The following is a 24,074-nucleotide window of genomic DNA, read 5'->3' as shown; positions in this document are numbered from 1 at the left end:
CCGTGCAGCAGACATCCCATAGGGCAGTGGTTCTCAACCTTCCTAATGCTGCGACCCTTTCATACAGTTCCTCATGTGGTGGTGACACCCCCCCCCACAACCATAAAATTAATTTTGGTTGCTACCTCATCACTGTCATTTTGCTACTGTTATGAATGGGGCGACTCCTGTGAAAGGGTCCTTTGACCGCCCAAAGGGGTCCTGACCCCCAACTTGAGAACCGCTGCCCTAGGGTTTGTTTAAGCCCAGGTCACAGGCTCCACTACTTAGAGTTTCAGATTCAGTGGGTCTTATTCAGAGACTGTGCCATCTCCATCAAGTTCCCAGGGGATGCTGCTAGTCAGGGGCCACACTTACAGAAGCACACTAAGAGCCCAAACATCGGTAAATGGTAGGAGCCACATGGTTGCAGTGTGGCAAGAATTAGAGGCGAGTTTTTCGGCGATGTGGTCGTGTCTGCCTGTCTACTTTCAACAACTCTGCTCACATGACACTTTCGTCATCTCAGTTCAGGTTTTTAAATGCCAACCTTGGTCTCAAAGTTTAAAAATAAAAAGTTTCATGCTCAGGCCAAAGGTGAGAGATTAAATATGGCGATCCCTCGGGAACCTTGGTTGTACAATGGTTCAAAGCTCGGCGGATAACTGAAAGATGGAGCTTTCAGCCTACTGGACATCCTGCAGGACCAGCTGAGGCAGGTGGCTCCTGTCAAGATGACAGCCATGGAAACCCTGGAGGGCAGTTCTACTGTCCCACGAGGTTGCTGTGAATTAGAAGCAAGTGAATCGCAATGAGGTTTTTTTTTTTTTGGGGGGGGGGTTAGTTTTGGTTTTGACCCTAAGGGAACCTAACTATTCTAAAACAAATTCTCCCAAAGCCTCCAAAGAAAGAACCTCTACCTGGTTCTATTGCCAGTGCAATCCAGAGCAGTCATATTCGCATCGCAAGACTCAGGCTGCCTTGATTGTGGACTCTGATCTGCACACCTCACTGTAGGCCTCTGCTTTCCTATAGCACGCCTCTAGCTTCTTGAATGCAGGGGAAAACAGAAGTAGTGCAGGCCTGTTTATGTTTACCACATTGATGCTGTTAAGCAACAGAGATTTGAGCTCCCCAAAAGGCCATCTCGCAATTTACTTTCACGATACCCTGCCTTCCCTCTACTGATGTTGTGAGGATCACTGTGTGTAAGCCCACTGTTGCAGCTGGTGGCTGTGTTAGTTCCTCTCTTTGACAGTCTTCCCCCTTTTTGTGCTGACTCTCCACCAAGCATGGTGTCCCTCTCCTGGGACTAACCGCTCACGATAACATCTTTGCTCGCATGGACCATTCTGTCTGTACTTTTTCCAAGGCCGACCTGTTTGTTCTTTTGGCAGTCTACAGCACCGTCAGGATTGTCGGTGTTTTCCCAGCACTGTCATTCAGAGGCCGGCCACATGCACAATACCACAGGCTGGGTCAGGTGTGCTGTGTTCCGCAAGGTAGCATCTTTGCTTTCTAACATTTTAAAGAAGCCTTTTGTTGCAAACTTGCCTAATGCAATATGTCTTTTGGTTTTTTGACTGCTGCTGCCATGTGCTGACTTTGAGAATCCAATCAAATAAAATTCTAACAGCTGCAACCTTCTCTCTGCGTGTCTTGCTGCTGTGCCCAGCTGTGATGACTTTTGTCTTCTTTAGGTTCAGGTGAAATCCATATTGAAGGCTGTAGCCTATGATCTTCAGTTGTGTTTCAAGTCCTCTTCCCTTTCAGCAGGAAAGATGCTATCGTCTCTCTACCATGAGTCTTCCTTTAATCTTCTAGTTCTGTTTCTCGGATTATGTGGTCAGCATATAAAAACAAAGACCACCCGAACTGCCCCTGTGGGTTTCTGAGACTGTAACATCTTATGGGAGTACACAGCCTCATCTTTCTCTCGGCTACTCTGCATAGATTGTTTCAACATGACAAAAGGATAAAGACTTGACACACAACTTTCTTGACTTTAAACTACAGTGGATCTTCTTGTTCTATGTATGTGTTCTTCAAGAGCACAATGTAGTGTACAAAGACAGTTCCACGTCTTTGTAATATTGTCCATGATTTGATGTGACTTACACAAGTACCAAAGCATAGTCAATAAAGCCCAATTACACATCTTTCTGGTATTCTCTGCTTTCACCCAAGAACCATGTGACATGAGCATTGACATCCCTCATTCCACGTCCTCTCTTGAATCCAGCAGTTCACTGTCAGTGTACTTCAATTTACCTTAGCATAATTTTGCTTTTGTGAAATATTAATGATGTTTGATAAGGTCTACATTCTGTTGAAGCACCCTTCTTTGGAATGGGCACCCATGTGAACCTCTTCCAGTAACTTCTGCCTTATAAATCTCTTGGCAAGGACAGGTGATCGTTTCCAGTGTTGCAGCCTTTTGTCGAAACATCTCAATCGGCACTTCATCATTTCCTGGAGCTCTGTTAGTTGCCAGTGCTTTCAGTGCAGCTTCGATGAGATCCCTTCAATCATTTTTTGATCCTATGCTACCTCCTGAAATAGCTGAATGTCAACTATTTATTTTTGATACAGTGACTGTGTGGTCTTCCATCTTTTTATGCTTTCTGCTTCATTCCATGGTTTCCCCACAGAGTCCTTCAATACTGCAACTGATGGTTTAAATGTTTTCTTTGGTTCTTTCAGCTTGAGAAATGCTGTCAACCCCTCCCCACCCCACCCCCCATTTTTGGTTTGCTACTTCCAAATCTTTTGCCCATTTCATAATTTTTTTACTTTGTGTCTTTGAGCCACCTTTGAAATCTTCAGTTCAGGTCTTTTACTTCCATTTGTAGGTACTTTGCATTCAAAAGCTCTAGCGCTAGTCAGTTGGTAACATCTAGTCACCGGCTGTCCCCTTGAGCCCAACTCCTGTCAGGACCTGAGTCAGCCTACTACTGTCAGGTATCCTGTTTCACTGTGCTTCACTACCTGACTGTGCTGGGTTCAACTTAGAAGTAGAATGAGAAGGAGCCTGAGAGAGGAAACAAGTCCAGAGGTGCACAATGCAGGTCGGACAAAGGAGTTAACATGGGTCATTCGGAGATCATACCAAAGTTACAAAGAAGCATATCTAGTCCCTGTCAAATGTAATGAGGTTAAATGAGCCCTGGTGGTATAATGGGTTAAGCATTGCTCTGCAAACTGCAAAGTCAGCCGTTTAAAATCACCAGCAGCTCTGAGGGTGAAAGATGAGGCTTTCTCTTCATGTAAAGATTCATAACCTTGGAAACCCAACCAGCCGGAAGGGGGTCAGTTCTACCCAGTCCTATAGGGTTGCCTATGAGTGAGAATCAACTAGATGGCAGGGGGCTTAAGCTATATAATTAGTTAGGGTCTCTTGAGCCCCAACCCAGACCCTTAGAGATTTGAATACAACAATTTTCTTCCAGTATCTTCTCCATTAAGTAAAGTTTTGATAATAAACACAAAATATGGGGGTGTGTCTAGCATGGTGACAGGCGTATCACTTCTCAGCAACCTTGTGAATCCACTCGCCCCTGGAGGTTGGAAGCACAGAGAAATACTTCCTCTTGGTATTGTGCTAGGGATTCTCCTAGTCTCCAGGCTCAACTTCACTACAGGCACCTCAAAGGCCTGAGACCAACAGGAAGGTAGCTGTGGTCTTCCCCCTTCAGGGCTCCTTAGGAACTGATGTTTCTGGAAGCTGTGTTCCCAGGGCCACGTTTTCTTTACCCTTTGCTAAGTAAGAAAACACAGTGCTGTGCTAGCCAGACCAGTTGGCTCCTGTGTCAATGAATTAGCAACCTCCTGCAGGGTTTGGGGGAGGCTGAGGAGAGACCGGGCAGATAAGGCCTCAGCATAATGTCTCCCGCAGGGGAGAGCTCAAGCATTTGCTGGTGTGGTTTTGGTTTTAGAAATTTTGGTTTTAGAAATACTATTAATAACCACCACGTGGGGCTACATGGTAACAACAAAGTGAGGAGGACAGTCCTCATTAAGATCATTTTATTGGGGGCTCTTCATCAGTTGTATCAGGCATATTTGTACCTATGTTGCCATCATTTTTTTCTAGACATTAACTTTCTATTGAGCCTTTGGTATGAGCGCTTCTTTTTTCCCCCTCCCTCCTCCCAAAGTCCTTATGTATATGACAAGCAGAGAGACCTCAAATTCCCCTTTTCTGTTTCAATCTGCAAAGATAAAAGAATAGCTTGGACTATATGTAAACTGCTCATGGCCATACTGATTTTTCCAAATGAGTGTGACACACTGAAAAAATGTACTGAGCATTTGCTTAGGTGATAAGGGCTTGGAACTAGACTGAATAACACGAACCTTTGGTGGTTAAGACAGAGAGAAACAAGAAAAAGCCACCTCAGGGGCAGAGCCAGACCTTCTGTCTGGGCTTGGGAAGGGCGACTGCTTTTCCTAACACATTCTCCCCCTTTGGACTCAGAATGAGCAATTCTCTGTCTCAGAGTCAATTTGGGGCAGTAGGTTTCTCATACAATGGCACCCCTCTTTATATAAAGCTGTAAACAACGGAGATGTGGGTAGAGGGGCTGGTAATAGATTTCCATCAGGATGTGCCTGATCTGTTTTCTTTCAACCTCAGTGATTGGAAAAGGCAGTGGGTCTGTAAGAATGATCCATACGCAAGTGCCATGCACTAGACAGTTATGGTAAACATGTCACACCCAACTGAAATCATGCCTGCCAGCACCAAGTTCCATAAACACACTTTTCCCTCACAGTCACCCAGACCTTGGCAGCCCATTAATACCCCCCTGTAATAGCAATCTCCCATAGATTCCAATCAGGGACGCTCCACTGCACTAATTGCTCATTGTTAGGTGAGCATCATGGACTTAAAAAAATTAATAAAATATCCCAGGCCATTCCTATAGAAAAAACACTCACATTCCCTAACAGATGTTCATTGTTTAAGAGCATTATCAGAGTGTCATTTAAGTGAACTTTTTCTCCACCTTTGGTTTTGTTTGTTTTCCAAAGCACCAGTACACCCCAATTAGATTAACTGGACCCAGCCTGGTGCTGTGGCTAGACACCATGGAAGCTACAGGATTTAAATCACCACCTAGCTCTGTATGATTCTTTTCCTAGGATCCCCCTCCCCCTAATTAGTAGTGATAAAGCATCACACATTTATTGTGTAATACTTAATTTATAGCAATTAATGATTAATTGTTGCAACCATCATATTGCTCAGTGACTGATATTGGGGCACTTCAATCTAGGAGGCACATACTCAGATGTTAAATGAGAACCAGAGACATTTCATGTTTCCAAAAAGAAAATCACAAAGTTGGTTGGTGAAAAAGGCTGTGTATAGAGGAAAAGCGCTGCTTCAAAGAACATTCCTGGAACTTCCATTGACCCACAACAGTGTTTCACATTTGCCTTGAGTAGATGTGACCCCTCTCAATATTGACCTAGAGTCAACCATGTGCCCACGTGCCACCAAGGAATGCATCGCTCCTGCACATTGCACACCGAGGCTCCAAGAGGCCAAGCCTTTCACCAGGGTCATTTTTACGAGCAGGGTGGGCTCTGACTTTACATCTAGAGTCTTCCCCGCTTGGCCAAACTGACTTCAGGCTAAATGCAAGTCTGTCTTAATTAAAAAACAAACAAACCCCAAGTACTCATGGTTGACAACCCCACTCACTCTGGACATGAAATGACTAGCACTGCACAGAGGGGAGTGCTAAACTGAAATGCTTAGGTTGAAGATTTCTATGCTGAGAGGTGGTAGAGCAGTGGTTCTCAACCTGTGGGTCGTGGGGTGTCGAATGACCCTTTCACAGGGGTGCCCCAATTCTTAACAATAGCAAAATTACAGTTATGAGGTAGCAACCAAAATAACGTTATGGTGGGGAGCATGAGGACCTGTACGAAAGGGTGGTTGGCAGCATGAGGAAGGTGGAGAACCGCTGTAGCACAGCACACAGCTAGGAGCTTGGGCTCTGCCCTCGATCAATGAGATCAAGTGGCAGAGTCAGGATGCAAACGCCAAGCCTGTCTGTCCACGACATTAGGAAAGTTATTGGAGCTCTCCAAGACCTGGCTCTTATATGATAGGCGTCAGATTTCAAGGAGTTAATGGTCATAAAGGGTTAGTGGGCATCTGTATTGGATTGGACAGGGACTCTCTCAACACCGAAAGTTCCACTAGGGAGCCCTTACCTTTAGTAATATTGTATGATGGGGCTTCAACAAGTTCATGGAAAAACAGAATTAAAGATAATTGGCGGCGCTAAGTTCCTGGATGACAGGGTCTGGAATCCGAAGGAGCTTGTGATTGGTGGAAGTCTGTCCTCTGCCCTGCACATGGTAGGGACTGTGCCAATGATTGGTGACTATTCATTTGCCCAAACCCCAAAACTATACTACACAATCAATAGCTGATAAAATGGTGCCGACCCATTTGAAATATTAATCCACATCCTGAGCAGCCACTAATCCATGGTACAAACTGAGGAAGCAGCCCAACACCCCATCCCTGCCCAATCACAATCGATAGGAAAAGCTCAATTTGCAGAGCAAGTAGGATAGATGCAGATGTTTCTATAAAGGGTCTAGAAGAAATCTCAGAAGAGGATGCCAACACCCACATCGACACTAAGATCAAGTCAGTCGAAGCTCCTTAAGAAAGCCTCATCACACACTGCAATGCTTCTGGTTGAAAAGAATTTCCCTCTCTTTCCCATCGAATCCCTCATATCCTCCTGCTCTCTCTCTCAAGTTCTCTTCTGGACATAGGACTCAGTGTGATCTGAATGAGAGCACGGAGCCTGGACTGGGCCTCAATTGTAACAGCACTCAGTGCAAGGACTGGTAATGGCCCTTTCCTCACAGAATGTGCAAAACACACACCATGTTCCATCCACCACGTCCTTCACTGTTAGTCCCCTAAAAGCCACACACTGCCTGGTGACAGGTCTACGTCCTAAGTGGATGATGACCCAAGGAGGAGCAACTAGTAGGCAGCCTCCTCCTTTTGGGCTTATGCTGTGCCAAGCATTGCTCCCCCCCTTGGCCCACGATATATGCCCCTCTCACAAAAGTCCTGTAGAAGCAGGTGCTATTTGGAATCCCCCATCACAGGACACAGAAAGATTAAGGTAACGTAGACAAGGTCAGGATTTGAAATCAGATCTTGAAAACAGAGGACAGATGGCCCAGAAGGTCATCGAGTCTTCCAGCTGGGCGTTTGAAATCGCCTTCGCCTGGCAACGTGCTTTAGTGCTGTCAGCTCCATTTGTTTTACTCTCACCGTACACAACAGCAAAACCTGGGAACCTGCACAGCAACGAAGGAGCCATCTCTGACTTCCCAGGGAATCGACACACCACCTCACAGTGTGCCTTGAACACCACTAAGCCCAATCTGAAAGGGGCCAGCAGCCTTCTTAGTCTTTCGTCATTTTCATTGCTCTCCTCTGGCCTCTCTCCAAAACTCGGGTCTTGTTTAAATAGTGAAGGCCAACACTGAACATGATTTAAGAACAGCCAGGACTGGAAATATGTAACAAAGGCCTGACTGAATACGGACTCCAGAAGGTAAATATTTAAAAGGAAAAAAATCCATGTAAGAATAGTAATAATAAAGGTAATAAAAATTAGGCTGATTCCATGAAATCATTCTTGTCATTTGACATATCATTTCCTCTTACCAATGCTGTGGTTTCTGGGAGACATCCCTGTACTAACAGGTCTTCTTAGAAACTACTTTGTCCTCCTCAGAACCAAAATCCTAAGATTTTCTTCTTGGTTTCCTATCACATCTTGATAGAATCCCTTGGCGTGGCTGCATCGCCTTCCTCTGTGCAGTCTAGGGAGTCTGCAGGACTAGTGGAACCTGTAAGGACCCCCGTCCAGGCCCCAAAAGACCACCCTTCATTGTTGACTCCTTTAGTGAATCCTGAGGCTGTGACCAGGCGGGTATCCCTAAGCAAGCTTCATGTGCCAAACCCTGCGCAAGAAACATCACATCCACTCCTACAGCGTGTGGCTGCCCAATAAAACAACCTAACATTTTAGCCATTTCATCACCTTTAACCATTTTTTAGCGCAATCTGGAAGAAGGATATAGTAAGGGGACCTCCCCCCCAAAAAAACAAACAAACAACCCACGTTACCTGTCCACTTGCTCTGGTCTTTCTCGCCTCCACTCTCCTGGTCTTTAGTGAGCTCCTCTGGATCCCCAGCTGTTTCCTGTGGTCCTTCAACATCTTCAATGACTTCTTCTGAAATAGAAATAAAATTTAAAATGTCAAAGATGAACCTTCAAGGTAGATTTGAGACTTCTGGCTCCTACTCCAGAGTTGTCAACCACACAACTCAGACGCAACTGTTCTTGTTGTTACTTCTCTCAAAAGCTGCTTAGCATTTACGGAGCCAGGAGGACCTCTCCTCCCCACTAGCAAGAGGAAGCTGTGCCTGCTCTAGACCTGTGACCATTGGGTACTTCTGGGAAGATTCTGAATGAAAGTCAATCCTGTTGAAACAGTAGACACCATCTCAACTCCTGAAATCTCTTATATATGAAAATGAAAAAAAAAAAAAAAAAGTAACCACACATTCTGCTTCTTTGCTTAGGTCCAACCCCAGCATTGAAGGTGACCAGACCTATTTGCTGACCCTCATTGGCCTCCGTGTAGAATGAAGTCCTTTTAAATGTTGAATAAAATAAAGCAAACAAATACAATTAAATCTCTCTTGCCCCTTTGAATCATGCGCTCAGTAAGAAAGAGAATGGGTGAGGCCTGCAAACCCAGGTGGGCTACTACTGAGAGTGAAAGTACTAGGAGAAAAGTCTCCCAAGACTCCAGTATTCCCAGTTGGGCCTCCACTCAGTGCTCCCTCAATGCAAGAACACTTTGTTCTATTAAACTGGCATCCCCTGATGCTCACCTTCCTGACATGATCGCTGAAAAAAAAGCAGGTGCATAAGCAAATGTGGTGAAGAAAGCTGATGGTGCCTGGCTATCAAAACATATAGCATCTGGGGTCTTAAAGACTTGCAGGTAAACAAGCAGCCATCTAGCTCAGAAGCAACAAAGCCCACATGGAAGAAGCACATCAGCCTGTGTGATCACGAGGTGCCGAAGGGATGTTATCAGGCATCAAAGAACAAAAAAATCATATCACTGTGAATGAGGGGGAGTGCAGAGTGGGGACCCAAGACCCATCTGTAGGCAACTGGACATCCCCTTACAGAAGGGTTGCGGGAGGAGACAAGCCAGTCAGGGTGCGATGTAGCAATGATGAAACATATAACTTTCCTCTACTTCTTAAATGCTCCCCCCCCCTACTGTCATGATCCCAATTCTACCTTACAAATCTGGCTAGACCAGAGGATGTACACTGGTACAGATAGGAACTGGAAACACAAGCAATCCTGGGCAGATGAACCCTTCAGGACCAGTGGTAAGGGTGGGAATACCGGGAGAATGGAGGGAGGGTGAGATACAGAGGGGGAACTAATTACAAGGATCTACATATAACCTCCTCCCTGGAGGGACGAACAACAGAAAAGTGAGTGAAGGGAGACGTTGGATAGTGTAAGATATGACAAAATAATAATTTATAAATTATCAAGGGTTCATGAGGGGGGATGAGGAGCTGATGCCAGGGGCTTACCTGGAGAACAAATGTTTTGAGGATTATGAAGGTAACGACTGTACAAATGTGCTTTATACATTGCTTTGTGCAATTGATGTGTGTATGGATTGTGATAAGAGTTATATGCGCCCCCAATAAAATAATTTTTAAAAGTAGACTCCAGTCTTCCCAAGTAGAAAGGCATGAGAGCCAGGATGCCCGTGGCCAGCACCTAACTCCGCCTCGCGCCATCACCACGTTGTCGCATGCTTCATCTGTCACACGCTGTTCCCTTACGCCGAGAGTTGCAAAAGCATCACGACAATCACTTTCAGAACATTTTCTTCTCAGACTCGTTGTTAGCTCCCCATCCTTCCCGGCCATGCCCCTAGGTAATTTTTAACCCAGTTGCTGTTTCTATAGATTTACCTGTCCTGGATTTCATATACCAGAAGATCACACAAAGCACAAACAAGAAAAAAATATGACTAATAAGGATGAGGCAAAATAGAGAAAAATGTTCATAGAAAAGAAAGCAGAAAATATTAAGAACTAAAACAACTCTAAAATAAGTCAAAGGAGAAATCAAATGATAAAGTATTATATTTTAACCTAACTACATCTGCCATTATAGCAAGGCTGCTCACATCCCTGGGATTCACCAGAGGCTTAATCCAGGTGGGGACTCTGTAAATGGATTGGGGGCTTCCACTGTCACCCACAGCACCTCTGCCAACTGGGTGTTCACAAGATAAGCTCTGACTTAATCCTTTAATTCTTTACAGTCTTTTGTTCACAGGCTGCTGTGCTTCCCTATGTAGATGGTTGCTTGCTTGAAGACAAGCTTTTAAGACTCCAAATGCGACTCTTCCTGAGAGCTGGGCACCATTTGGTTTCTTTTCCACACTCTGCTATAGCACCCACATCTTCAGTGATATGAAGGGGGGCCATGTCATACGAACTAATTGTTCTTTGAGGGATAGAATTAAGGTAAGCCCCCAATCCATTTCTATACCTGTCAACCCTATTTCCCCCCCCCCTACTTTAATCACTTTTAATGATTTTAAGTTTTCAATCCTCCAGAAATAGCCTTTAAATTTTATCTCACAAACTAAAGAGAATGGGAAGTAAAGTAAATGTCCTCATCCTAAGAGCATCTAAAAGGAAGAAACATCTGTACTCAGTCAGGTTCCCTAGTTCTGAAAGGTTGAACCAGAAAGCTGAACTAGGGGTCAGGGAACATTCTTTCTTCATTACTAACAATAAGAAGTCTATGACACAGTATGGGGAAGATATGGGGAAACTATCTTCATCTCCAACCAAGGGGGCGCCACATGCAGTTTCCATGCCTCATTTTTAGTCCTATTACATCATACAATTAACATCAAGCCTCCCACCCCACCGCCTACCTTCCCCAGCCCCCCACCCTTCTGCCCTAAGTTCAAACAAAGAAAAAGCAGGCATCTATGATTTGGAGTCTATCAAGTGTGCAGTCCCACCTTAACACTTGGTAAAAAAACAAGGTATATACATCCCCTTCCCCAGGGGGATGAACAACAGATGTGGGTGAAGGGAGACAGTGGTTGGTGTGAGATATGAAAATACTGGTAATTTATAGTATATCAACGGGTCACGGGGGGGAGCGGGGGGCGCTAGGAATAAAGAAGAGCTGATACCAAGGGCTCAAACAGAAAGTAAATGTTTAGAAAATGATAATGGCAACGTATGTATGGATTGTTATAAGCACTGTGAGAACCCATAATAAAATGATTTAAAACAAAACAAGGTATACCTTAGTTATGTTTGTGCAAAATGTTCACTGCACATATCTGGGCTTTAGATGAAATTGTTCAAAATTGTAATGATAAATCCCCTCTGAATGGAGAATTCAAGACTCAGTTAATCCACATTATTAAATTGAGCCTATCCAAGTTAGCTAGATTTCTTAAAATATACTCATTTTCCCAATTCATGCTATATACAAATACATGTAGTATTATTGCTATATTAATCAAAATGACTCGAGGAGATTGCTCAGTGAGACACGCACACACACACACACACACGGTCACCTTGGGTAGAGACAGTGATATAGAGACCTCTGCAGAGAGTACCCTGACATAGGGATGACCGCACCACTCTGCAAAGGACGGAAGCCAGTGGCCACGTCCTGCCATTCTGCGGCACACGACCAAGGGAGAGCGTCAGTGCGGGGGGGGGGGGGGGGGAGGGGGCCTGCGCTGTGTGACCACGCATGCACCTGGAGCCCTCGCTCTCACTAAGCCCACCTGGGCCTTCGCTTCCTTCCTTCCTGTCACTCAACAAATCCAGACAAAAGTTGCAGAGAGGCCAGGGGAAAGGGGCTAGCAAAAAACCCCCACTACTGTGTTTCTCCAATGCCACCGCCGCCCACTCCCCCACTGAAGGGGCCCTGGTGGCATAGGGGGTTACACACTGGATTGCTAACTGCAGTGTCAGCAGTTCAAACTGGCCAGCCAATCCACAGGATTGTCTGCCTTAGAAACCTAAAGGAGCAGTACTACTCCGTCCTAAAGGTTTGCTATGAGTCAGAATTAACTTGATGGGACTGAGTTTTTCTTTAAGACTTCACAATTAAGCTCTCTTTCCATTCTTAAACTTAATCGTTCTGACAGAAGAAAAATAACTGAACTCTTGGACATGCAGAATTATGTCCTTCAACCCCAGCTTAAAACCAAGTGCTATACTGCCAAGCAGGCACTTTCCCGCAGTTCCACCGATGACCTACAGGTGTCGCCCTCTGCATGGCAAGGCCTGGAAAGGGCAGCTGCAGGAGGCAGACACTACTGTCTGGGCTGCCTAACCTGAGCATGTGGAAATAATATACGTCTTCAAGTGAACTGTCTGGTTCTGGGGAAATAAAATAGGACATTCATAAGCAGTTACACCATCTGTCTTTATACCATCATCATCAACAACAAGAGGAAAAATAACTCTTTAAAATGGATGAAAGCCCAGGCTGACAGTAACTGGAAAACGGTGCGCTCTGAATACCAATAAAGGTAGAGAGAAGCCATTATGAACCAAGGATACCAACTGCACATTTGCCTGGGCGGCTCAGGCTCACGATGCTTTGCAGGAAGGGTATGTTTTCTTAGTACCAACGCATAAAGCAAACCAACTCCCCAAACCCCAGCCCTCGAGGCTTCCACTGCAAGGGCTCCCTCCCCTACAACACGTGGGGTCGGGAGTGATGGGGTGTGATGGCATTCAGTGCCAACCCCACACAGAGTGCCTTTCCAGCCGGAGGCCCTAGAGGAATGGGCATCTTGGTCAGCCACGGGCACAAACCAGTAGGAGGGCTTTCCCACAGATCATGGATTGCCCTTCCCCTGTGAGAAGTCAGTGGCAACTGGCCAAGGTCACTAGAGAAGCCTGTAGTATCACCTACCGGCAGATGGTTGGACAGAGATCCAGTTAGACCTGAAAGATCCTGTCTTTCACTCAATTAAAACTTTGCCTCACTAGGGCACACAACAAGCACCATACCATTTTCAAGGTTGAAATAGAACAAGCCCAAATGACTGCCCCCTCCAGGCAATTAACAATATTTCAGCGGATGCCAGTAATGCTTTGACCCAGCCAGGGCCTAGATAAACTAGAGGTTGTCTCCTTTATACCTGCCCACCCTGCTTCCTGGCAGGAGCTAGCAGGCCCACAGTGCTAGTCGCAGACATGAACAATATTGTGAATGCAAAGGAAGCTGCTGCCTTGTGCGTGTCCAAATGCTGCAGTGACAAGTGCTGTGATCTAGAGAGTTCTCACCATAAAGTTAAAAAGAAGAAAGATGCTACAGTGGCCCTCGAGCTACAGACTCCCTGCTAGTTGGGCCAATTGTCACGTTCAATGGAAAAGGAAGTAGAAGAAAACTGTCAGTAACTGTGGGGTCTTCCTTCTGCCTTCCACACCCAGATAAAAGGGTGGCTGAAGGCCTTGTAAAACTGTGTCCATCACCACCTCCTTTTTACAGCCACTTCTCCCAGCCAGCATCTGGTAAACTCGAGCTAGACCTCCGTCACACATGACCATGGCTGAGAGCAATGTGCTCAGGGGCAAGGGTGTCCGTGGATCAACACGGTCTCAGAGGAAAGGCTCTGGGGACAGCTTAGGTCTTCTGGACACCAATACCACAGTCCCAGAAAACAGCCCTGTCCAGCAAGGTCGTTTCACTGACCACAAATGCCAGCTGTTTTCTCAACACATCTTAAAACCTCATGTCCTGGCAGCACTGACAAGGTGACTCCCCGATCTGTGGTGAGGTCTGTTTCCAAAGGAGGTGCTTGTGCCAAGTGGGAATTAGTAACACTTGTATGAACAGCACAGAAACCGGTTCGTGAAGGACCACCAGGCAGAAGCCAGAAAAGGCGGGCTGCTATAAGGTCAGCATACTGCCCCATTGCACACACCCCACTGCTCCCCAAGAAAACGCTCCTGCTCTTCAGAATGCACGGTGCGACTACAAGGGTGCAGCCCCGCCAAGTGACGACCACAGGATTGATCATGCACCCAGAAAAGGGGAGCCAATCAACAAATGAGACTCCCTCTGTTCCGAGCTTCACCAGATGGTGAAGATTCATTTAGATCTCCCCCAAACCAGCCAGAGGCCGAGAGCACCTCGCCACAGTGTGACAGAAACTGGAAAATTCTCCCAAGAATCAGGCTGTCTGTCCCCATGGCTCTCTCACTCAATCTGGTTAGTTAAATAATGCTCCACCCTGTGATCCCGGAAGAATGAAAAAAACTAAAAACAACAGGGGGCGTGGGGAGGGCAGTGCTTGCAGGGGGTGCAAGAAAGTGCCTCTGCTGTCGGCAGCTCAAGAACTGAGAAACATCAGCTGTCACGGACCACAATCAAATCAGGTCTGAAATATTTAGCAGTGGCTTGGAAATGCGCTGGTGCAGCCCTGACAGGCGAGATGTGCACAGACACCCACTCTCCATTATAATGGAAATATCAGGCCTGTTCTGAATATGTATAACCTAGAAAAATGTATTGATTTTTCATTCGGCATTTTAAAAAATGAAATAGCCTGCAGCTGTCAAAAGCCTTTTGTTAAAAGCTCATCTTTCCTGGAATGAGGTTTACCAGAAACAAGTTTTAATTGTCTATAGGACCTCTTCTTTGAAAAACAGAATAACCAATCTGCTTACTTTGAGATAGGGCGAAGGCTTTTCCTCGTTCCATTTTCACCCTCATTAACTAAGGATGACCACTGGTGCAGGGAGATGCAGCCAGCAGGACTGACACCCAGGGTGGTGGTCTAAGTGGTGATGGCCAGGCTCTCTGTGGTTGGGGGAGGAAGGACTGGGTTTGGCTTGCCTTAATTCTGTAAATCTTGTGGAGGGACGGTCTCTGGGCCTGGCAGATGCTAACTGCCGACACACTTCTTCCCTGAACACCAGGCCCAAATTGGTTGCCAGTCCTCCTTACACCTTGGTTGGCAGAACTGGAAAGTGGAGCCGAAAACTCGTGTGTATCCAGGCCTAACATGTGGGGTACTCTTCTGAGGCAATGGATATACTACAGAATGTAGACAATTGGACATCCCCTCAAAGAAGGGTCATAAGGAAGAGAGGAGCCGGGCAGGGTGCAGTATAGCACCGATGAAACACAACTTTCCTCTAGTTCTTTAATGCTTCCTCCCCCCCACCCCCGCCCCCCTATCATGATCCCAATTCCACCTTAAAAATCAAGCTAGACCAGAGCATGTACATTGGTGCAGATAAGAGAGCTGGAAACACAGGAAATCCAGGGCCGATAAATAACCCCTCAGGATCAGTAATGCGCGTACCCATACCAGGAGGGGAAGGTAAGGCGGGGGGAGAAAGGGGGAACGGATCACAAGGATCTCCATATAACCCCCTCCTGGGAGGACAGACAGCAGGAAAGTGGGTGAAGGGAGACGTCGGTCAGTGTAAGACATGAAAAAAATAATAAAGTTATCAAGGGTTCATGAGGGAGTGGGGAATGAGGAGCTGATATCATGGGCTCAAATAGAAAGAAAATGTTTTGAGGATGATTGGAACATATGTACAAATGTGCTTGACACCATGGATGGATGTATCAATTGTGATAAGAGCCGTATGAGCCCCAAATAAAATGATATATACATACATATATATACACACACACATATATATATTACAGTATGTGGATGCTTTTGTTTTCCCTCCCCTCAAAATACAAACCAAGTCCCACAATATGAAAGATAATTGCACAGGCCTCAACCACTATTTAAAATAAACCCACTAAGTGAACGCTCGGCCACAGTCAGGCTTACACCAGGACGTGGTCTGCCCTACAGATCGAGAGGCACAGCCTTGCTCCCCGCCCTGCTTCTGGGCGGCTTACCTCTCCAAGCCAGGGAGGAAGGCAAGGGGGGCACTGGTGGGTGTGCTGCTACGCTGGTCTTCCTCCATAACTTTTTGGCAAGTGGAATCGCCCCAGCATGGCGGGCACAGGTCTGGTGCCCTGTGACTCGCTCCATGCCCTGTGCTACAGCCTAGCTGCACAGTGAAAACCCAGGTCCAGAGCCCAGTAAGCCACCTGGCAACATCCCCACCCACCCACCCCCACCCCCGTGTCGTTCTCACTCTCCCAACCTGGTTGGAAGCTGCTTAGAGCGGGACAGAGCCATCAGGTTTGCTGGCTGAAGGCAGCCCAGCTCCTGGCAGCTTCCATACCATCACAGTGGTTCTGTGAACCGCACCTGCAGCTCCCTCCCCTCAGCACACCTTACACACACACACACACACACACACACACACGAGCATCTACCCAGAGGTCCTAGCATGAGTGATCAGCTGAATGTGTGTGCTTTAAATACAGTTTGTAAACTTTGTTCCACTTGACATGGTAGAGATGTCAAAGCAAAGAGGGAGGACGGGTCTGGGTACTAAATGGCACAGACGGCTGGGATGCCGGGAGACGACATTGTCCTGATCCAGGTAGGAAACCTGCGGATGTGTTGTTGAGTGCTCATGTGTTCGGCACAAATGTAATTTTGCCCAGCTTCTGGGGTACCGTGTGTCATTGCTTCTCAAATGGACAGCGCCCCCCAGTGGCTACAGAACCTGAGGCAGTCAGTGACAGGCCAACTGGCCTCCTGCTTGCCGCACCTCCTCAGTGCTCCCCAAACCTGGGGCAGGGGCAGAGACAGAGTCCGGGAAAGGCAGAGAGAGGCCTCAGCCAGGAATGTTGTGGTCTAGCCATTGTCTGTGTTTACAACTCATCTACAACTGAGCCAGGTCACTTGCCAAGGACCCGTCTCCAGGTCTCGAGGCAGATGTGAAGCCCGGTGCTCCTGCAGGTAAGGCCCCACCCTGGTAGCGGAAACAGAAAGAGGCCAAACTGCCTTCTTAGGTATATGACATCTCTGAGAAGCTTTCACTCCTCGAGAAGCAGCAAAGTCGAGGGCAGAAAAGGAATTGGGGCCTTGGGAAAGCAAACACCAGGCCCTACCACCACAAGACTCCCTCTTCCCACCAGGCTTCTTCACCATAGGCACCCGGGGCCCGGAGAGGCCGAGGAGAGCAACCCCGGAAGAACTCAGGTCCCCACTATCCCCCCAGCCCACCACCCAACTCTAACCTTTTGGCATCAGGCAAAAAGAATCAAGACTCAGAAGGCAACTGCGGGTATTATTAAAAATGACTGATTGGAGACTAGAGACCATTCATGCTTTTGTATATTTGAAGATCTTTCCCCTGTTTACAGAAACAAGAAAAATGAGAGCTCTGGCAGAGGGAAGGCTGGGCAGGGCTACAGCCTCTCGGCAGGCCCTTGCTGAGTGTGGCCAGGCTGCCCTTCTGCCTGCTCCTCCACACCTCCCCCTCCAGGAGGGGGCTTGAGACACCAAGTGGTCCTGGCTTGGGAAGGCCTCCTGGGGACAATTACCCTACTGGGCACTGAGCTGTCCCGCTTGATCAAACGGCAGGGAACGCCCAAGCATGATGTGAAAAATGCTGCCATTGTGTGGCCAGGGGTGGGTCCTGCCATTTTTCCTCTCCTGGGCATGGCCGCCTGGTCATTTAGACAAACTGTTCATTTGAACAGTTTGTCTAAATGACGGGGTGGGGGTAAGGGGTGGTTAAGAGAGGAGAGTAGAGGAGGAAACACACCCAAAGCCCACACTGGTTCCATGGATCTGTGGCCTTTGCCAGAACTGCCTGGGCTGCCCCCTGCTGCAACCCAGAAAGGCTCAAAGGAGCGCGTGATGACAGAGCAAGCCCGCCAGAAATGTGCCGCTGCCTCGCCCTTGCCGACGGCTCTTCACAGGAAGACTGACGTCTGCTACTTCTTCCATTGGTAAACAACTGGAAAATGTGAGTTCCATTTGTAAGCAAACAAACATAGCTCTGACACCTTCTCTGAACCTGCCTGCCTGCACAAGCTGCCCAGCAAGGTCGCCGAAGCCCGCGGGCTCACCAGGTGCTGCAGGGACGCGCGCCCTCAGTTCCAGGGGCACCGATGGTTGCTGCGCTTTCGCACACGAGATGGCAAAAGGCAAAATCCCCAAGCATGCTTGCAGCAGGACGAGATGCGATTGTGTTGTCATTTATGGGAAATAACTGCAGGCCCCTCTCCTCCACCCAACCCCACATTTTCCAGTCCAAACTACCATGAAAAATTACACGTCGGTGTCAGTGCTGCGGCTAAGGTGGATTTGCAGGGGCCGGGGTTCCTTTGGACAAAAACTACCTTCAGTTGTGCTTCACTTGAAACGTGACCTCACAAATGCATTTCGACAAGTTCCTTCCCCCTTTCGCCTTTCTTTCAAACAATGTTCCCGCACAGTTTAACCTCACACCAAACTGGAATGTGTTGGAAAGAAGAGACATGCAAACTAGAAGGTCATTGAAATCAAGAAGGGTTGGGGTTTTTTTCCCCCTTCTTCCGGAATTGTTAAAAAACCAAAGTGGTTGATGGGAAAAATAAAAATACCGGCATGCTCTGAAGAAGACAATAAGTGGTAATGTTTGAAGGAGGGAACTTGTAAAAGATAAACCTGCAGTGGGAGGAGGAGGAGGAAGAGGAGGAAGGGCTTCTTGTGCTTGTTCCTCAGAACAGACCATTTTCAGATGTGTCACCGTATCTGGAGAGACAGTCAGAATGGGGGTTCAAGGCTAGTGGGGGGAGGTAAGGACTACTCTGAGGGACGCCAGCTGCCTTGGAGCCCTCTTTCCCCCACAGAAGGAACTTGCCAACCGAGCAGATCTCTGGAAAGGCTTTGCACATCCCAGGTGTGACGCTTGAGCCATCCCTACACACACGTGTCTTGCACTAACACCCTGCTTGAAATAAACACAGCCAGGCTTCCACCGTCGGAGGGGAGAAGACAAGGCAGATAAACACACACGAGTGATAAGAGGGTGGGGAGGTGTAGGAACAGTTTCCATGAAAGAAAGCTAGTATTAGCTTCGGAGTCAAAACTGACTTCGCTAATCAGAGAAAGAGATCACATATGCACATGCACAAATTATGATCTCCTTCCCAGTTTTGTTTTCTTGATTATCGGAAAACTGTTCTAAATACACAAATTAAAAAACAAACTGAAGGGCCAGGCTAGCCTGAAAGTGAATTTAAGCAGTGATCTACAAATGCAGGTGTGTGGGAAATGCAGAGGATGTACCAGAAATGGTATTAAAGTGGTGATTAGCACTTCATGGGTGCATGGGAAATCCTGTGGGCTGGCTCTGGTACCAGAGTGTCAACACTGATGCAGGCAATCCACACAGGCCTGGGAAGAGCAGGTGGAGGGGCAGCCATGTGGACCCGGGGCATTCATGCCAGAGGGGTGAGGATGTGCAAAAGGGTGAGATGAAAGAAAAGAGGGGAACACTTTGTCTCTGCCCAGCACACAGGTAGAAAACTCAAACCACCTAACAAACGAGGGCCTTGAAATGGCAGCCAGTCGACTTCGTTCCTCTTGAGCACAGTGTGTCTGAAGATCCTCTAACCTGGTCAGGAAATAACTGCTGTGTGAGGCCCCGAATTCAAGCAGAAACGTGGGTATGCTCCCACCAGCAGGCAGGAGAGCAAGGAGCTGTCTGCCTGCGAGCTGTATTTTGCATGATCATACGCCGCTTATACGCACAGCTGGTGAAACAAGCTGATTCACAGAAATAAGGCACAAAACCTGACACTTTCCAAAGGGAATCTGAAGAGGAACAGCAATCAGGCCAACTTTAGGCCATGGCACACCAGCTCAACCAGCTCTCCCTGGGCCGGACCCCGCTGTGGTCAAGTCACACCACGTGGACTTTGCGGCACAAAGAGCCAGTGTGAGCAATGTGTGTAGGCTCTGGGGCTGGCTGTATATAGCTGTGGATCTCCACGCGTGTACAGGCAGCTTCAGGTGCCTCCCAGGCTCTTGGGGGTGGGTGGGGTGAGGTGGACAGAGACAGGTGGGGCAGAGAGCCTGCTTTCTTCCACCAGACCCATGACACCTTGAGGAGGTGCATAAACGGGGCCCTTCTCCAAAGCCACGTCCTCAAATAGATGACACTCTGAAGCAGACCGGCAGCAGATGCCATGTGTCCGTGACATTTCCTAGGAAAGTGAGGTACAGAGAAAACTCTGAGGTTGACTTTCAAGGGCCTTCCTGCATGAGTGATGAGAAAAGCATAGGAACAAATGAACCGTAACGGGCACTTCTGTAACAGGCACTTTGTGTAACTCTTAAGTGCTATGAGTGAGAAGGAAAATTCTTGGAGTCTCTTTTTTTAAAAACGTCCAAAAAGAATCCAAAGGCTCTTTTAAACGTTGGACTTGGTTTACAAGAATTGCTTGGATGTCACCAACGACAGGCAATGGAAGGGCCTCTTTCTAGCGTCTAACTAAGGGCCCGCTGCCTCAGAATCAATGTGTCAGCAGCCCTCTCGGAGTCACTAACCCTGTGTCCACTCAGCCTCTTCCCTCCTGCAGTGTTGTCCAGTCCTAACAACAGGGTGCCATTCCTTGCAAAGCAACCCACTCCTTCACACAACCATAAATCTCAAGGTCACCAAAACAAGGCCGAGGTGTACTGATCATCAAAGCAAGCAATTCCATAAAAGTAAATCCTAGACCTACACCCATGCTCTTTGTACTCTTTTATAGACCTACACTCAACTCCCGAAAACAATTAATACCTGAAGCCAAGGAGAAAAAGAGAATCCCTGAAGGGAAGGAGTCAGTATGGGCAGAATGAGCAACTTAGTGACCGTTAGCACTTGGGACAGTTAGGATGTGCAGACTCACACCTACATTTCCATGACGGAGCTGTGGACGCCCGAGTCCTCTGTGCAGGCTGCAACTAGAAGTATCAGAAATCCACGGAGGAGGTAGCTTCTAAAATCAGGACACACACCCCTCTCCCAAAGCTTCCACAAGTAGCAGCACTCCTAGTGACATACGGGCTCCAAGCTGAGCAGAGTACGGGCAGAGCACAGAAAGGCTGGCTACGCTCTGTAAGGCCAAGACGGGGCCCAAGGCCAGGAGGACAGCACAGCAGAGGGTGGCTACACACTCGCCCGAGCAACCGGGACTGGGGGTGAGGGCTTCTCCAGAGACTGCTGTCAACAAAAGAGAAAGTGAGGGCTTACAAAATAAACAATGCTTTCATCTATTCTGGGTAAGGTTTTACCTGAAAATGTTAAATATAGTATGGAAGAAAGAGATCAATTTCTATGCCTTTAAGAGCTTAACCTTTGTGTGTTAGTCTGGGTACTTTAGAGAAACAAATGCACAGAAACTCATCTGTATAAGAGAGAGTTTTATATAAAGGATAAGTGCACATCAAGAAAACATCCCAACCCAGTGCTGCCCAAGCCCACAAGTCCAACATTAACCCCTATGTCCCACACCGATCTACAAAGCCCTCCGCCATCTCACAAAACACGCAATGATGCCGACTGCAGAAGGAAATAAGAATCAGTGAACATGTACACATCTCAGCGCTGGCAGGGGTCTCCACACGGCTGCTCCAGCACCCAGGGCTGCATCGGGGTAGGTCCATGTGGCTTCTCCTCAGGGATGTCTTGCGGGAAGTGAGCCTTGCCAGCTGAAGCAGGGAACTGGCTAAGGCAGCTGCACCCTGGTCCGACCATCACAGAGCAAGAGACGTGAGAACTAGAAAGGCAAGGCTCACTGAGCTATTTTCCTTCAATTAACCCCACATGTGTTTATCAGGCAGGTTGGCACAATAAACCAACTATCTCACTCAGCATGGATTGAACTACCAACAACTTTTGGTGCAATGATGGGAAGACTAGGAGAACACCCAGGACAGTGGTAAAGAAGGCAGCACATTTTCAGGATTTTTAATGTCAAGGATGGACACCAGCTAGAAGAGATGAAAGGAGGCAATGGACTAGAAGATCTAGTTGTGCACAATTCTGCTAAACAGATGTACGTGGAGCAATCAGAAATTCCTTTAAGAGTTTTAGAAAATATAATAAAAGGATCAGTAGTAGGGTGGCCCAACAAGGAGATGGCGTCAACGTACAAACACAAGCAAAACAGATTAGGGAAACAGAAACGATGGCTGTCTGTGGAAGAAAGCCTAGCCATCTGAGGGTTTGCGCTTGTCTAGAGAGACTGAGGGAGCTGACCACAAGCATCTGCATTTTACAGACTGGAAAACCGGGACCCAGAGAAGGGTAGGGCTCCAACAGTCAGCCAGATCCCACCTTTCTTCAAAGGGGAACAGAGGGGAATGAAAATCCCAATGAAGACGTGTATCCAATAAAGCAACAGAAGAAGGAAACAATAGGCCATCGAAACGCAGACACTTGGCACCCTGGTTGCTGGGTCGGACGCTGGCTTCTTGGGGCTCTGCTTCAATTCAAGCTGTACTGTGGCGGGCCCCAGTCCTCACACCAGCACCGTCGGGATTCCCAGCAGTGCTGCACTGAGGCAAAAGTACTCCCCAGAAAGCAGCCCCTCTCCCTATGCACGCCAGTTTGCACACCTAGGCTAATGAACACGCTCTTCCTTTCCCCGGGGTGATTTGATACCCTACATAAAAGCATCACGTTTCAAGATGGGACAAGCCACGGCACACACAAGTTCGTGTTTCTCTCACACTCTTGTCTTAAAGAGGAATCCCAGAAGCATGCCCCACCCTCCCACCTCCAGTGGCTTGGTGTAGGACCCCACATGTACTCTGGATCCAGAGCAAGGGCCAGGCGCTGGGAACAGGGACACTGCCACAGCCCCACGGCCCAGGACTAGCAGGAGCCAAGTAATTGCTTTTTCCCCTTCCACTAATAAGCTTTTCAGTAGAGGAAGAATTCAGCTTCCTGTAGTCAACAGGCCCTTTTTTTCCCTGCCTCTCCTCGCTCCAAATAATCTAAAGTGACTGCAATTTCAGCCCTGGCTCTCCAGCAGTCCGCTGCACCGGCAGAGGTCAGAGGGTGTCAAGTGAGGGCTCTCCATTTCTTTTCTGCTCTGCCTTCACGCCACATCTACTTGTGTGCACGGAGGCAACCTGCCTTCCCAGCTTGGCCATTATGCGCCTCACCAGCTGACGGCACACACAGACTTGTGTCAGGATTCCCGCGACATTGTGTAAGGTCCAGGAAACACGAGGGTAGGCAGGGGTGGGGGTCTCTGTTGTGCTGGCGACTTGGTTTTTAGAAAACGTGCAGCAGAATATTGGCGTGCCGGCTGAACTCCATGGCTGGTCGGTCCTGTGGCGCTGGGTTTTGCTTGATGCATGTGACTTTGGTTCCCAAATTCTCAAGATCTTGCTATTCAGTCTTCGTTATCTTCCGGTTCCAGGTGGCCTCAGCGCCAAATCAACTCCCAAGGGACACTGGGCCTGGCCCCCCCTCCCTCGGCCTGATTTCCCAGATGAGTGAGATGTGATTTTGGTCCAGAAAGGGAACCACTGCATGTTGTCAGGGAGAGCCAAGCAGGGTCCACAGACAGGACCCACCCAGGGAGCCTGCGAGGCGGGACTGGGTGTCAGGGGTGGCAGACTGACTTGTCTGGTGCAGAGTGGGACGTGGAAACAAGAGATGCCTGCTTGGGGAAAAGCAGCTCCAAGTTGGGGAAGCCAAGACTTGGGGGCAGCTTTCCCTGCATGTGGGGCCCTGTTTCTTGGGGAGCAAATCTGGAAAGATGCTATTCCCCGGGTGGCAGCCGGTGTCCATGAGGGTCTGGATAGGAGGTGCCAAGGGAAGAAGCAGGCAGGGGAATGTGGACACCCGCACGCTCCTCCCATGGATGCCCATTTTCTCTGAGCCACCCACTGATACCAGGATTACAAAGGGGAGGTAGAAGGGATTAATTAACACAGTTCTGACTCATGGAGACCCCTCCCCTCCTCCGGGCCAGGACTTCCAGGCTGTAAATGTCCACAGGGGTCAGTAGCTTCATCTTTCTCCAATGGAGCACCTGGTGGATTTGAACTGCCCATCTTC

General features: G+C 47.9%; 1 protein-coding gene and 1 long non-coding RNA gene across 6 annotated transcripts in view; one reads left to right on the top strand and one right to left on the bottom strand.

Moving 5' to 3' along the window:
* Positions 1-8,722, top strand: part of LOC142431909 (uncharacterized) — a 169,840-nt gene extending 161,118 nt beyond the window's left edge. Inside the window, exon 4 of the long non-coding RNA XR_012780858.1 lies at positions 8,622-8,722. This is a non-coding gene — a long non-coding RNA (uncharacterized LOC142431909). The remainder of the gene's footprint in view (positions 1-8,621) is intronic.
* Positions 1-24,074, bottom strand: part of ZFHX3 (zinc finger homeobox 3) — a 257,660-nt gene that overhangs the window by 28,583 nt on the left and 205,003 nt on the right. For 4 of the 5 annotated variants that reach the window (XR_012780857.1, XM_075536906.1, XM_075536905.1 and 1 more), the window contains one exon: positions 8,162-8,269. Coding sequence is in view for 4 of the 5 variants with exons in the window: in XM_075536906.1 (XP_075393021.1) it covers positions 8,162-8,269 (108 nt within the window). In the remaining variant the exon portion in view is untranslated. The remainder of the gene's footprint in view (positions 1-8,161; positions 8,270-24,074) is intronic. The other variant, XM_075536907.1, reaches the window with a different exon arrangement.

Source organism: Tenrec ecaudatus, chromosome 18, assembly GCF_050624435.1.
Source record: "Tenrec ecaudatus isolate mTenEca1 chromosome 18, mTenEca1.hap1, whole genome shotgun sequence".
Lineage (NCBI taxonomy): Eukaryota > Metazoa > Chordata > Mammalia > Afrosoricida > Tenrecidae > Tenrec > Tenrec ecaudatus.
Note: the sequence above shows the minus strand (reverse complement) of the source record. Positions and strands in the feature narration are given on the sequence as shown.